The sequence below is a fragment of the Rhopalosiphum padi genome, chromosome 2 (assembly GCF_020882245.1).
Source record: "Rhopalosiphum padi isolate XX-2018 chromosome 2, ASM2088224v1, whole genome shotgun sequence".
Lineage (NCBI taxonomy): Eukaryota > Metazoa > Arthropoda > Insecta > Hemiptera > Aphididae > Rhopalosiphum > Rhopalosiphum padi.
In genome coordinates this window covers 40906787-40922990 of record NC_083598.1, presented here as the reverse complement: position 1 = coordinate 40922990, position 16204 = coordinate 40906787, and the positions used below count along the sequence as shown (strand labels likewise).

General features: G+C 30.7%; 1 protein-coding gene across 1 annotated transcript; it reads right to left on the bottom strand.

Annotated features, from left to right (window-relative positions):
* Positions 1-207: 207 nt before the first annotated feature.
* On the bottom strand, positions 208-8418 carry LOC132921635 (glucose dehydrogenase [FAD, quinone]-like). Its single transcript, XM_060984770.1, has 2 exons — positions 6675-8418; positions 208-1400 (listed from the first exon to the last, which is right to left on the bottom strand). Exons 1-2 carry the CDS (start codon positions 8187-8189, stop codon positions 1053-1055), a joined length of 1863 nt encoding a protein of 620 aa, XP_060840753.1. The 5' UTR covers positions 8190-8418; the 3' UTR covers positions 208-1052.
* Between the last annotated feature and the right edge of the window lie 7786 nt (positions 8419-16204).

Here is a 16204-nt window from a genome sequence, read left to right as displayed (position 1 = left end):
GTATGCTACTCATATTAATATACAATATAACTTCCTTGTTACTTTTAGAGCTATAACTATTTAAAAAGTTTAAATTATAATTACTTTTCACAAAGAATTATTCTACATTGTATTATTAAATGTATTAATTTATTAATGCATATACACACACATATTATATATATATATATATATATAAATCATTATACACATTTCAAACTATAAATATTATTTACATAATTTATTTTAATCACTTAGTTAAAACCGTGAATACATTAACAGAAAAAGTTTGATAGTAAATATAATACATTTTGATTTTATACTATAACTAAAATATTCTAATCTTAAATAGTTTAACCAATAATTTAATTGACGTAGAATTGTATTATTATAATATTTTACTTAAATGTTATTGTAATGAATTCGGTGAAATTGCATGATATATAATAATATTATATTTAAAGCTATTAAACAACACAGTATGTACACATTGATTGAGAAACAATAGCAATAATAATAAAAATATTAATAGTGTGAGATCATAATACATAAAAAAAATTAGGTAGGCATATCAGATTAAAATGCAATTTTTTTTATCATCTATTTAATCGTCATTATTTTGTTGTTTAATTTCATAGGTATCCTAAATAGTGTATCACATATATACACATAGTATTCATTCATATGATGTTGTTCATTCATTATGTTCCTTAAATCTGATAATATTACGCTTACGTGCAAGTCGAAATGATTTTAAAAATTAAAATGAGTTGATTAGAACTATACAATGTTTACGTTATTACAGCTATATACATATACATAGGTAATACATAATATTATATCGTGATTTAAAGTTGCTTTTACATTGCTTACAAATCGAACACATATCTAAACAAATTTGTCTCGCTCTCAACGACTCATAATGACGATGAACTAACGCGCGTTCTACTAATGTGCTTAAGGTATACCCGGTCGGATTACTCTATAATTATTTTATAATATTATAAATGCGGATGGTGCGTATAGACGTTTTGCATTTACATCGTTATCGTGTATCACTGTAGTTTCCGTTATCATTTGAGCCAATTTTCCTTGATCATGTCGGATGCTTTCTCACCGATCATGAAAGCCATCGAATTGGTGTGCCCGGCTGGTATGACGGGCATGATGGAAGTGTCGACCACCCGGAGGCCTTTAACGCCACGTACCCTGAGTTTCGAGTCTACTACGGCGTCCGGGTCGGTTTCCGGTCCCATCTTGCAGGTGCCCGACTGGTGGTGCAGGTTGGTAGACACCAGCCCGGTGGCGCACATCCAGTACGCATCCGACATGAACTGCTCGTGTTCGCAGCCAGGAAATGGTATTGGCAACAGTTTGGACCCGTATTTTTGGAACGCCGGTGTCTCGCTCACTGCGATAGCCTGTAAAAATAATTATCGCGTTAATTAAATCATTATTGATGATATATTATATCACAAAATATAAATAACGTATGTTTGACGAGATTAGTGAACAACATTCATAGATACTATATAATATATAATTATATGTATATGATATATGAATAGGACATATTGTATTGTATTCGACTGTGATAGAAGAGAATACAATAATTACCCCAAGGCTACGCGTGCAATTATTAAGACACAATGAAACAAAAACTATATTTAAATCAGAGTTACCTACAGTTCAACTCTAATCAATCTAGTCAATCGATAATCAGTTTACAATAAATTGTTATATATTTTATTTTTTTTTGGATTATTATTAATTCTAAATAGTAGACTCATTAAAACAATAATCATTATATGGTTTCAAAATTTGTGTTAACTGTGTATCTACTATATATCATATAATTTAAAACTTAATAATTTATTTAGATGGAATCAAAAATATATAAAAAAAATTACACACACCTAACAAATATTAAATTTGTAAATTGATTAGATCAAAAATAATGTATAGGTAAAGTTTAAGCTATCAGTAAAAAAAAATTTAAATGTTTTCCTTTTGTAGGTAGCTATTAATGTATGTCTTTTTTTTGCCCGTAATCAAATACTTAACACATATGGAACAAGGTTGAAATGTACATAATTGTATTATTGTATTGAACTGCCAAATAAAAAATGTATCACTCAAATATAATATATTGACGTCACTAACAAATGTAATAGAAAAAAACCCAAAAAAGATCTCCATTGATACTATTAAAATTAAATACATATAATTATACATTTATAATGTTATAAATATAAATAGATTCATATATTTAATTTTTAATTGTCAGTTGCTTATGTTTTATTAACGCTTAGTTACTATCTTGTAGACATAAATGTTGTTCAAGCATGTCATTTATGTAACAAAATAACTTCCTTCTAGTTCTGTAATTACGAGTATTAAATGCATTAACTTTTTAGCTACGGTAAATGATGGTTATGATGTACTAATGTATAATATTATTGGACACACGCCATAACGGAAGTGTTACACTGAAATAAAGTAAAAGCGTTGCAGTACGAAAAGATTGAAATCGTAATCCAAAAAAATGTTTGTATAATAAAATAAATAAATATGTGTCTTAAAAATTACAGACGTTTATCATAATGTATTCATCTAAATAAAAGATATTACTTAATATTATATGAAATTATTGAACATTTAATAACAACAATCGATAAACTATAAGCGAAAAGTTAATGAACAAATAATTACCTAGCAAAATATTGCGTTAGCAGTTTTGTTTGAAAAAGTAATGATTAGTAATTAGACTATTAATGTTAGTTGTGTTATTGTGTTCATAATAGTACTTTATTATACAGTAATTAAACTATAAACAAATATAATTAAAACTATTAAATTGTGTTAAACATTATTTTTCGTTTAACACTAATACTGTTTAATCCTTTTTTGTGGGCGATTCATGATGGTATTTTATTATAATTATGGATCCGTAGCAATATAATTTAAGACAATGTGTTTTTACAGCATCAGCTCTTCGTATAATATACAACTATGAAATAATATTTAAATATTGTGAAACATTTCGGCGATCGATATAGTTAAAATAGTAATAATACCTGGGGCTGACACACACATCTATTCATCTTCCCGCAGGTGAGGGACTACGAATGCCATAGGTGATAGTATATACTATATTTAGGTACGTCGTACGTCATATCGATTGTTATTGGTCTTGAAACTATATTAAAATAGTTCATAAACAGTTTACGTCAGCAAAATATATATTTTACGATACTAGATGCATCGAGTATAACGTATAACATATAAATGAAATATGTATGTCAACAGTGCGAATCTTAAATAAATCAAAAAGAAGTAAGAACTACATTTTTTGAAACAAGTTATAAGTATTGTTATTACTTAGATAAATTTCAATATATCCTATTACATTATTACTTTATTTTTCATTCTTGTGCTCAAATTCATCTAGAAATCGTTGGATTTTAAAAATTGATGTACTTATTATATATTATTTTTGATTTCATTACTCGAAACAGAATATTACATTTTTAAAATTATTTGTGCATCAAAAAAAAATATCATCTTTATGATATATCGACGGTAGTAAATTAAACGTGTTTTTTTTTTAATTAATAATATATTTCAAAGTTTACAGGATATCAATTGGACGTGTCCCGAAAATATCGCTCAGTGTCGTCCACACAATATACTTATATCCGACGACTTGCGGCCATTATGACGAATACAGTTCGATCGCAATCGCGCCTATAATATTATTATTATTATTATTTTTAAAACAGTAAACGGAAAAATAGACTTTTGTCTAGACAACGACGGTGTCTGTTACCGAGAAAGGTAGCCCTTTCGAGGGTGTACGCAACCCGCAATATCGTGAGACTGTTATTATTATATTCGTAATAGTAATACGAGTACATCAGACAACTCGAACTGCGTACGAACAATCCAAAAAAGCGCGGACGGCATGAACCGCTTCTGCGAGACGTGCCCGACCGATCGATGTTTTTGTAGCAAGTATTTGTGTACGCCGAAGACCGTTTCTTGCTGACCAGATGAACGCGAAACGGGTACAAGGCCGTCGGGTCGTGGCGTGGGTTTCGCACTCGTTCTCCGAGTGTGCCTCGGGCGCGTCAAGGTCCTCCGACCCGCGGGACCGCTGCGCGCCGTCTCAGGGGACGGGATGATAAATAAAATATGATATCGTCCGCGATATCGTATATATTTTTTTGTATTATGTTTTACATTACAACGTATCCAATACCAGATCTCAAACGGATGAAATATGAAAAATAAATACGCTGTGACAGACGGCCGGTTAATAATAATAATAATAATTTTAATAACAGTGGTAGTAATACATAATAACCGGTTACCGCGGCGCGGAGACGTTTCGTAACGCCACGCGGTGTAAACATTATATTATTGCCACTGCGAACGAGTTATTGTTGCTGCTGTGTTGATATCTACGTCGCCGTTGTTGTTGTTGTTGTTGTTGTTGTTGTTGGATTTTGTTGTCATCGTCATAGTCGTTATTGAGGTGCATTGGCGGAGCTCGGTCGATTGCGCGATTGTCGGGCGGATGACTTGACGTGCGAGCGCGTTTTCAAAAATAGAGAAAACGGTCGCAAACGCGTAACACTATACAAATATTATAGGCACTGCTAATAATACAACGCGCCGCGGACGCGACTCATGCGGTGAGTCGAATAAAAAATAAGTCTTATCATGTACATCATATTATCTGCATAATATATTATAGTGCTTACACGGTACTTTCGCAAACCCACGACTGCGTGCGCTCACTTCGTATAGGTACGTCGTATATTAATAATACGATGTCGCAGCCAAGTCCGGAAAATAATATTTGGCCGGCCGGCGTAGTCGTTTTAATGTTATTACGGAGTTATTAACCACTGACCATGTTATATAGCTATTTAGACGCCAAACAGCTTCCGACTAACGGCACGATAATGCCGGAACTGTTGGAATGGTATACTTACTGTGGTAATTATATTTCATATTTTGCTATTAAAAAATTATGAAAAAACCAATTATGCGCTCGAAAGAGGGACAAAAACTGTGTCATACTAAGTAAGCAATGTATTAAAAATCAAAAACGCCATTTTATTACTCAAGAATACTTACGATATTTAATGCACGGCTTATTATTAATGACCTTGATTGCCAAAATTATATTATAGTGTATTCAATACCTATACATACTCTCGAATAGCGGAGAGTGTAAACAACTCAAATGATTCGATTCATACCGACCGTGTGCAAGTATTATACAATATAAATATATACAACTAAAAACGAGAGTATAAAATATATTATAATATTCAGCATACTAGAAATACGAGTAATATTTACAGGGTAATATTTTATTTAATACGCGAGTGGAATGTTGAATACACATATTTGTTACGTCAGAGTTTTTAAAGAATATAGACTTGCCGTAGGCCTTAGGTTAGGTGAGGTTAGAGTACACATAATATTATGATACTAATAAACTTCGTTGATATGTAAATAATGTTATAAATTTATATTTGTAATAAACTCATACCAAATAAACAAATATAGCTGTGCAAGTGACCAGCTGACTGGTCACTTGCACAACCGAAATGCATATTTTCTTTCTTCTGCAGGTACGTCCAAGGTAAAAATTTTACAAAAACATAACGATTTGAATCAGAAATTTGTTTCGTTTGAAAACCCTTTTATCACTGTATTTATGAACGTCTTAAAATGTCTTTAAAAGCTTAAAATAAAATATTATCATAATTCCTATTTTAGTATGCGATACGAAAATAAAAATATCTATAGTACGAATTTAAAAAGCGTATAATATAAATGTGTGTTAATATGTGCATTTCCAAGAAATAAAACTGCTTACAACTTTTCCACCAAAATATAATATAATTAATTAACGCAAAAAAAAAATACGCAATACGAATTTTTATTTTATATTTAACGGTTACGAAATTTTTTGACATCAAAAAGTAAAAGGAAAACAGTTAAATTGATCGGAAAATTATCGTCTGACATATTACTTGAAAATTATCAATTTGGTTAAAAAAAAAGGGTATAGTCCATTTTCGTAAAAAATAGTTACGTTTTTAATATAGCTAATTCTTTTACACCAAAATATGTGCTTCATAATGGAGTAATTTTAATTTAAAAGTAACTATAATGTTACAGGGGCGGCTTAAGTTCTTTGCCTAGGGGAGAGGGGAATATTTTTTTGTACATATATATTTAAACTATAATAAAATTAGTCAGCTTGTTACCCCTAAGTGTTTATATAACATAGAACAAATTAATGTACAATTTCGTTATCGGATTATAATTAATTTGGATCAAAATATTATCACATAATAATATTAATATTATACATAATTAAATCAATAAAAATGTTTGTCAAAATAAAGAGTACGATGTCTTAGCAGGCATGGCCCCTACGACCCCCTAAAAGCCACCCCTGTAATGTTATAGTTTATATAGGAAATGTACCAGCTACTCTGTTATTGAGTATTATCATAATTCGTTAAATCATTACGTACAAACTATGATCACATGTATGGTTTTATCAAACTTTCATTAGGCACATGTTTTCGTCCATTATTTTTTGTGTTTTAAATTATAATGGAAATAATAATTTTACTCACCACAATAATAATAATAAGAGTAATTACCTGTTTTATGCCTTCAATAAGAGTTTCTCTATCCCGCTTGTCCGTCAGGTAGCCGGCGTAGAAAAGTGGCGCGTGGAACGGATTGGCCGATCTCAGCTTAACGCGTCCGCGACTTAGGGGCCGGAGCAGGATCGGTACCAGACCCCAAGCGTCGTGTTCACGGTACTTGCCGTAAACGTTGTCGTAGAAAGTATCGTTCATGCCGAGTAACCGGCGCAACGATCCCCCCGTGTCGCCGGTCAGCGCCCCGGGACCGAACACCAGCTCCATGTCGGGTGCCACCGACCCGTTAGTCGCATGCCGCGTGGCCGTGAACGCCAGCGCCTCCGCGCCCCCCGGTATAGTGAACGGGCCCTGGCCGCTAACGGCGTACTGGAGCAGGTACTTGGGGTTTCGGTACCTACTCTCGATGATGGTCACCGATTGGTTGACCAGGAACACCAACCCGGCCATGGACACGTGGTCCTGCAGGTTGTAGCCCACCTTGAGATCCTTGACTAAGGGCACGCCGACCTCGGCCAGATGGTCGGCCGGCCCTATGCCGGACAACATCAGTATCTGCGGCGTGTTGAGCGCGCCGGCACTCAGTATCACCTCCTTGCGCGCGTGCACCACTATGGTCTGCCCGTTTTTCACGAACTTGACGCCAGTGGCGCGTTTGGTGTGCGGGTCCACGAGCACCTTGGTGACCAACGACCGCTTGGTGACGGTCAGGTTCGGCCTGTTCCGGATTGGCCGCAGGAATGCCTTGGACGCGCTACACCGAGTGCCGCGATCCATCGTGGCCAGCACGTACGAGAAGCCCAGCGGCCGCGGCCCGTTGTGGTCGGCCGGCACTTCGTAGCCCAGCTCGCGGCCGGCGCGCAGAAACACCGGGCCCAGTTTGGTCTTCCACGTGGGCTCCTCCACCTTGAGGTATCCGCCGCGGCCGTGGTACGGCGACTCCGTCATGGGACTCTGTCTGACGTCCTCCGATTTCTTGAAGTATGGCAACACGTCGGCGTAACTCCATCCGTCGTTGCCCAGCCTTGCCCAGTTGTCGTAGTCGTCCGGCACGCCACGCGTGTACACCATGTAGTTGATGACGCTCGTGCCACCCATCACTTTGCCCCGCGGCCACCGGCACTTGCGGTCCTCCATCGCGCCGCAAATGCCGTCCTGCTGTTCGGTGCGGTAGCCCCAGTCGAACCCGCTGCCGATCAGGTAGCTGACCAGCAGCGGCACGTCCGTCATGGCGTTCTCCTCGCCGCCGGCCTCGATCAGCAGCACCGACCAGCCGGCCACCTCGGTCAGCCGGTTGGCCACCACCGAGCCACCGGAACCGGCTCCCACCACCACGAAGTCGTACTGCCGCTTCACGAAACCCGTGTCCGGCACCGCGTCTACGGGTTCCGGTCCCAGCATCCGGTAGTACTCGACCACCGCCTGGAACACGGTGTACGCCATGCCGTGACCGGACCCGGTCAGCGACAGGATCACCACGACCACCGCGAATACCACACTCGCGGCGTTCATCGTACTGTATAGTGTAAATACACGAAAAACAAACAAACAAAAATGTTATGATGCGAGCTAAACCGCTGAGATCCACAGTCGTCGAGTTATTGATCGGTGGCAGTGCCGTTGTCGGTCGCTTTGGGTGCGAACGTGCCGCGGCGCGTCCGATTATTTTCCCTCTAAGTCTTTTGCAGCCACAATATAAATACCACTACCATTACTAATGCCGTTGTTGTACATTAAACTGCTGTTCAGCCTCTACTTATATGTATTATATTGAATTTCTCCTCCGCCCCTCCGCTATACGAACGAATTACGCGCACCTTTCGCCAACATCACCTTCTCTAACGCACTGCAGTGGTTAACGCCATGATAATAATATATTGTTGGTAATAGGTACGTATATGCTCGGTCAACAAGACGTCGTGTTGTTTTATGGATGATATAATATAATTGAATTCGAGTTTTGTACACTGATGCATATGTTGTTACCAAGGTCGGTGAAAAAAACAAAATGGTCCATATCTTTCTTCAGAGAAGCGTACTTTTTAGGGTTTTTAATCGAACAGAATTTTGATCAGAGATGAAATTATTTAAATAATTTTTTTCAATTTCATAATATTTTAAAATTTTATCATATTTACACATATTTATTTTATCTGATACTATGTATAAATAGTATTGTGAAATACAGAAGATCTCGCTTTATTCGACTCATAGGTCACTTTTTATTTTGTTATAAAATCCAAAACTAAGAAAAAAACATTACACATTCCTAGTAGTTTAGTACTGATTTATCATTACAACATGATATTATTATTTATTGTAATATAATGTATAGTATTTTGACTATTTAGATTTTAATTTCCAATAATATATATTATTTTCATTAGCTATGGACCCACTTAAGTTAATCGTTAATTATTTATTATTGATTTGAATAATTTTGTGTGTGTTATATATTTGTTCTAGGTTTTTTGACTCACATTCTTCGAAACTACTACTATTATAGTTTTAAAATTTCATAAAATTTATTTTCTTGAAATATTTCATGACATTTTCATGAAATAAAATATAAATTATTATATTTTAAAGTTTATAAACACGTCAACTTGCAAGTGAAAATTTTCAAAAGTTGATTTATTGTGTGAAACAAATAAAATATGTATAATAAATCATAATAATAAAAACCAATAAGGATCCAATTAATAATACAAGTGATTAATATCAAAAATTTAAAGTGCATATTTTTTCATATTTACTATCAATATTTTCTGTATACAATCAATATATTGTTTCTAATCAACTATAACCGAACACATTTAAAAAAGAAAAAATATTTTTCAATATTTCATTGAAATATTTCAAAAAGAGTGAAATTTTTAGTTTTGAAATATTTCAAATTTAGAACCCTAACTACTATAATTATAGGCTATTGGTATATAACACATTTTAAATTTCACTGTACAATTTGTAACAGTGTCTGGTTTTTGGGAACCAGTCCAATTTATGACATAAACTATTGAACTACCACGATTCATCAAACGTCTCCTTTATTATTAAGACAACTATTAAGAGTTATAGTTATGTAAAATATTACAAATTTAAAATATTCATAACCCACTTTAAAATTATAATATCATTAAAACCATATGTCATTTTTTAGAAAATATTAATATAATATAATATAATTAATATAATAAATATCTTACCTTTAAATTTGACATTAGATAAATTTACTCTAATATTAAAGCTAATATCACAATAATGTGTTTTGGTGAACGCGAATTTGTTATGATATACGTTAGTAAGACAGAGACAACACATGTGGATATGACGTCCTCTTAAGGAAGTATGGTAAGATATCGATTCATCCAAATAATAAAATTATATTTGAAAATTATTATGAGTTATATGAAAGACGGTTTATTTACTACAACAATTATACAAATTACAATTTAATGAATTTTTGTCGAAATTGACAACATATGCGTGTATACATAAAAATTTAAGATTTTGCTATTTTAATAGACGCTGAAATGCATCAGAAATTGGAATGTTCAATTTTAGTACGTAGTTACATGTGCCTATTTTCATATTTTTGATCCGACTATACGTTCCGTATTTAATCATCGAAGCTTGGACAGAAATTTGGCCATTGACAATATTTTAATTTTTTTTTTTTTTTTTTGATTTGATAGTGATCAACAGGAGCGGACTATATTCAGACTAAATGCGTATGAAAATATACGTTAAAAAACAATAAGTTCATACTTATGAGTACTTACATAGAATATTATTAACAACTGTTAACATAAGAATGATATTTTTATTTAAAATTTAAGGTTCGAGATGTGTATTGTAGGTTGTATACTATTATAATATATATACAAAAAATATTGTTAATCGTATTATCATTCAATGTATAGACTACTACGCATGTTATGAGTGTACTATAAAGTATAGATTAATTTTTTTATATATTCATTGTTTTTTTGCGAGGGCGATGGGATAAACTTTGTGGTATTTTAAAAATCTAATAACTTACATCATTGTATAAATTATAATTTTCAAGAATTGTTATAATTTTTTATACCCAAAATTCAGAGTTCATAGTGGATCCATAATTTAAAGTGTTATTATTGTTCTCAATGCACCGATTGGTATATAAATCATTAGATATTTTGTTCAAAATAATAAACAAGTAATGAACACTTGTACTGTGTTATTAAATATAAGATATAATAACACTAGGGAATTACATATGTTTATAAATCCAACTACGATGTTGTACACGTATACATTTATACACGTGCCTACCAAACCAAATCTTGAACACATGTTTCATAAATGTGTTTGAAAACCATAGCAATAAGCTAGTAAATTGGTTATTATTCTTGTTTTCAACAAATCTTATAGATAAAAATATTACAATAGCCTTTAACTATAGTATATTTTATTAATGTTGTTATAAAAGTACTTACTTAATATGTTACTATGCAAATTATTATATTACACTTCAAATATTATTTTTTTGGCAAAATTGTTACTGTAATTAAACAAAAAGAAGCCATAATTATTAATTATTATAGTACATACTTTCATGGTATTTCATTTTTTTTTTAGATTTATAATCGTAATACATCTACACTTTTCAGTTTTCTGTGTTATTTGTATGAGCGAATCGTATTTTTTTTACGGCGTACTAGATAGGCAATATAGGTGCATTACTGTATTGAAAAATAACATTTTATAACACTATCGGGAGTAGCGTAATAAATTAATTATAGCAATGGGAATCTGTAGAATACATAATATTATTAACTTATTATACAGATTCCAGAATGAAATATTTTATTCTTATGGATTTTATAATTGTATTTATTATAATTTTAAGTATTCATCATGAAAAACTGTATTTATTAACGTATACATATATATTTGAATAGAATATTATTTTACACATTTTTAGGACGTTGAATGTAGTTTATCTTATTTAATTTGTTTTTCATGTTTAAAACTATATACTATACACGACTGAACGACATAGAATCTACATTTTAGATACAAAATTATTATAAATATTCATATTTTGTTTAGATTACATATTTTTCATTAATACAATAATATTGATGTACTAAGGTACTGTCTGAAATGTGTATCAAATATTATCTAAATTATTTAAATATTTTCATAAATCATAACTGATAAATACAAAAGTAAACACTAAAAAAATAAAAACATAAAAGTATACTATTGATGATACCAATCAATATATTTAAAAATATTTTATTTTATTTTGAAAATATATAATTTTGTATGTTATGATTGATGGAATTAATTTCTTAAATTAGAAGAGTATTCAAACTTCAAAGTTTAGCAATAAATTTTTAGTACTATATAACTCATATTACTTTAAATTTACTAAAAATGATATACTGTGTTAGACAAAATTATCATTTATTTAATTTGACATCACTATTGAACTTTTTTCTAAAATTAAAACCATTTGATTGAGCTTAACCAAAATGATTAAATTTATGTAAGTAAGTAATTGAAAAATAAAAATGTTTATTATTATTTATCAAGATTATTTTAAATATGCTTAAAATATTTAATATTATTATTATTTGTATACTAATTTTTAGACTATTATAATTTAATATGATTATGATATCAATCTTGCATCTAAAAATAATATTTTTAAACAGTAATTTTGAGAAATATAAATACTTGTAACACTAAGTTAGAGATCATAGTTAGTCAAAGACTTACTAGGTGAAAAAGTGCTACAGGCATTACAGTACACTTCTTTTTTTCTTTATACGTTTCTCTTATACCCAAATAATTGCTCTATAGGCGATAAGCCAATAATACCTACGAACCGAAGTTAGTTGATACATAACATTTGCCACGGGTAATTATCACAACTTTCTAGTTAATGAAAAATATTAAAATTGTCTATACATTGATAAATTTGTGTCCTTAATAAATATTCCATCCCACAATAAATTTGATAACTTAGTCAGCGCCTGATCTCGGTCTTCTACTATATATACAATATACATGAAGATATAAAGATTTGCCACCAAAAATATTCACATAAGGCGTAGGTACTTTTTATAATTACGAGATTAACTCATATACCCAATTGGTCATAATAGTTATGGTTTAAAATAAACTTCTACACGCATTAAAATCAAGTATAAAATTATATACTTCTTATAACTATTGAAATAACTATTTTTTTTTTTAATGCAATGATACTAAATATTAATAGCAGTATTCATTTAAGTTATGATCGGAAATAATATGTTTAAGGTGTTCTGGATCCTTAAGCATGTCAAAATAAATGTCAGTAATAAGTATAAACTATTCGATTGTAAAATAATAAATGTTATGTTTATGTCCAAGAATTCACTTCTCGTGAATGTTAAAATATGCTTGTTTTTTTTTTTTGATCTTGATATTAAGGAAAATGTATAATAATTGCATTTCTAGTAAGTATTCAGCCTCTCTTTCGTTCATGTGGGTTTATATTAATATCGATAAATCATATTACAAGAAATAAAAAAATATATAAGTATATATTGTATTAATTAAATTGACAATTATACAAAATAAAAAGCAATGAAAAAAAATGTTGTTGTTAGTAGTTATACTTAAACTACTTAAATCTTTCAAGATTTTTTTTAACTATCATTAAAAATCCACTAACCAACAATCGCATCAAATGTATTAATGCCTATGGTATATTTAAAAAATAACTTTGTATCAAAATGAGGTACTTGTCATGGATTTACTTAATTTTAATTTTATCACATTATTAGACTATTAACGATTTGTATAATAATTATTATTTTTATTTTTTACTAATATTACAATAAAAAAATTTAATCAAGTCCGTGGACTAAGAAGACAAGGTTTTATACCGAGTTATACCAATAATATTTGATAATACCTATAAGTCAATTTAAAAGTATAAGATCGAGCTGCGAGGTCGGTGATCATGATGAGCGAGGACAAAATGACATTTATTTTATTTTCCTCAATTTATAATATATATATAATATTTTTTATATTTTTTTTGGTGGATTAAATAATAGTACATTATAGGTATTATAAACCTCATTAATCATTACATAAATATTGAATAGACTCATTTTATTTTAAATTTAAAATTATTACTAATTATTATGGTGTAATATTGATATAAGTAAATTATAATATATTTTACGTAAAAATTTACAAAATATGTAGTTTTTTGTTTCAAAATTATTTCATTATGCCCTTGAAATTAATTTGTACCATAATTATAATATGTGACCTACTTATTATTTTTAGTTTACTTTAAAAGACATGTGTATAAAAATTTTATGTGATAAATAGGGATGAAAAATCTAAATAGAAATTACGTAACGATTATCTGCTGATATAAACAGTAAAAAAAAAAATTAAATCGTAAAATCTCAACACTACTTTTTCTAAATATAGTGCTAATTATCATATAGTTATTAATTCATTATAGTGCAATAAGTAGCTATAGTTATCACAGCCTTAAGCATTTTTTAGTGTATCTTAACTGAAAATATAAGTATAAACTATAATTATTTCGTATTTTTTAAGAATCTGAAATCTCCAAATTTAAGTGAATTTATTATTAAAGTTGAACTATAAATTTCTTTTATAAAATATAGTTTTTTGTAAAATGTGTAGACAGATGACGGGAATTTATAATATATTATATTATATAATAATGGTATATAAAATACGTATAAAATTAGTGACTTGGCGGGCGTATATGAAAATAATTATAAAAATGCTTCTTACTCTATAAAATATAAATATTAAATACTCCTTATTTAATATAAATTTAAAAACGGGTTTAATCGTGAACTTGGCCAATCATATGTTTTGTAAAATAAAATATTAATTTAGCTCGAAAATCGGATAGAACGTAACAATAAAAATAAATAAATAAAACAAAATTTTATACAAATACATATAATGTGTGTGGTGTGTTTAACATTAGATGTTTTTATAAAAATAATAGATACTTATAAGACATTAGATGCCAGTCGTCAACTATATAAAAACAACGACTGTTATGCGCTTATGGCTATATAATATTAATGCTATATAATAACACTGGACCGCTGGCATAATACCTATAATTGATAATGATTTAATAATATAGCTATTAAGTATCAGTAGAATAATATATTTACCTTTACATAATATAACTATATATGTATATTATATATTATATATATATATACACATATCTATTGAATGTTTTCACTGCATAAACGAGTCTTTTTTTCGTCCAAAATAGGAAAAACGTTTGAATCGTATATTAAACATTCAGGTTTAATTATATAAATTTTATAAATTGCTACTTTAATTATGTATTATGTAATAATGTGATTATAACAAAGTGTATAAATACTAAACGGAATTACGAATAAATTCTATGTAGAACTGACAGATTAAAATAACAATTATTTTACGGACATTATAAATATTATTTAAGTATATTTACGCTTAAGTGTCGAAAGTGGTTACCAAAAATTGAGAAACGATTTAAGTCGAAGTGCAGAATCCCAAATCTTATACATTGTATCACGTTTGTGCAAAAGCAGCAGCAGAAGAAGCTACAAAAACATATTATAGGTGTACATAGATATCAGTGATCTGTTGATTTATAATAAGTACAAGAATATTATATATGTCACAGACGATTTTACTGCATTTATGAATTCGCCGGAATTGCAGCTGCGTACATATCAACGAGTGATTCACTGTTTTGAATAATTCGTATACATTTTACTCCAACGAATCTTCCATTAGCTATGAAAGGTAGTCAAGGGCCGCGAGATACACGACCGCCTGCACCGTCATCGTAATAGTAATTTCAGCGTCGTCACTCGTCACACCGAGTACGGACGTAGTAGTTGCCGTATCTGCAAAATGTTTTACCCGAAAGAAGTGACATCATTTTTTTTTTTTTTGTAACTCAAGAAATTTCCCCAATTAGTGTTTACTTTGCTTCAAGTCGGTACATTTGAAAATTATAAATATATATATATATATTTTTTTTTTAATGTCATTGAGGAGAATATTAATAAAAATGTAGAAAATTAGAAATTACAGATAACCGACTAGTCGAGTTTAAGGACGTTCTGACTTATACAGGCTGCTACATAATATACGTAGAATGCAGTTGCATGTGCAACGGTTTTTCCTTCCGTAGAATACGATGAGTTTATAAATCACTATTAAAAGGTCTATAAAGGGTTTATTTCCGCGTTATTTATTTATACAATAATTTTATCTTATTACAAAATTTATTGATATTTAGCAATTAAAAATGGTCGGGTGACGTTCTCCGAATACTTGTACTAATTAATACATAACATGACTTAGATACAAACGGCGGTCGTCATAACCGCACACTTGCCGTTCATAACTGCACATTTTACACCGTTCAATACCGCACACATTTATTCTATTGTTAAAAAGGGAAATTTGAA

Excerpts from the sequence above, each read along its gene's own strand:
- LOC132921635 (XM_060984770.1), bottom strand. The coding sequence starts at position 8,189 with ATGAACGCCGCGAGTGTGGTATTCGCGGTGGTCGTGGTGATCCTGTCG. Across the intron at positions 1,401-6,674 it reads TTATTGAAGGCATAAAACAG|GCTATCGCAGTGAGCGAGAC; the intron begins GTAATTACTCTT and ends TTATTTTTACAG.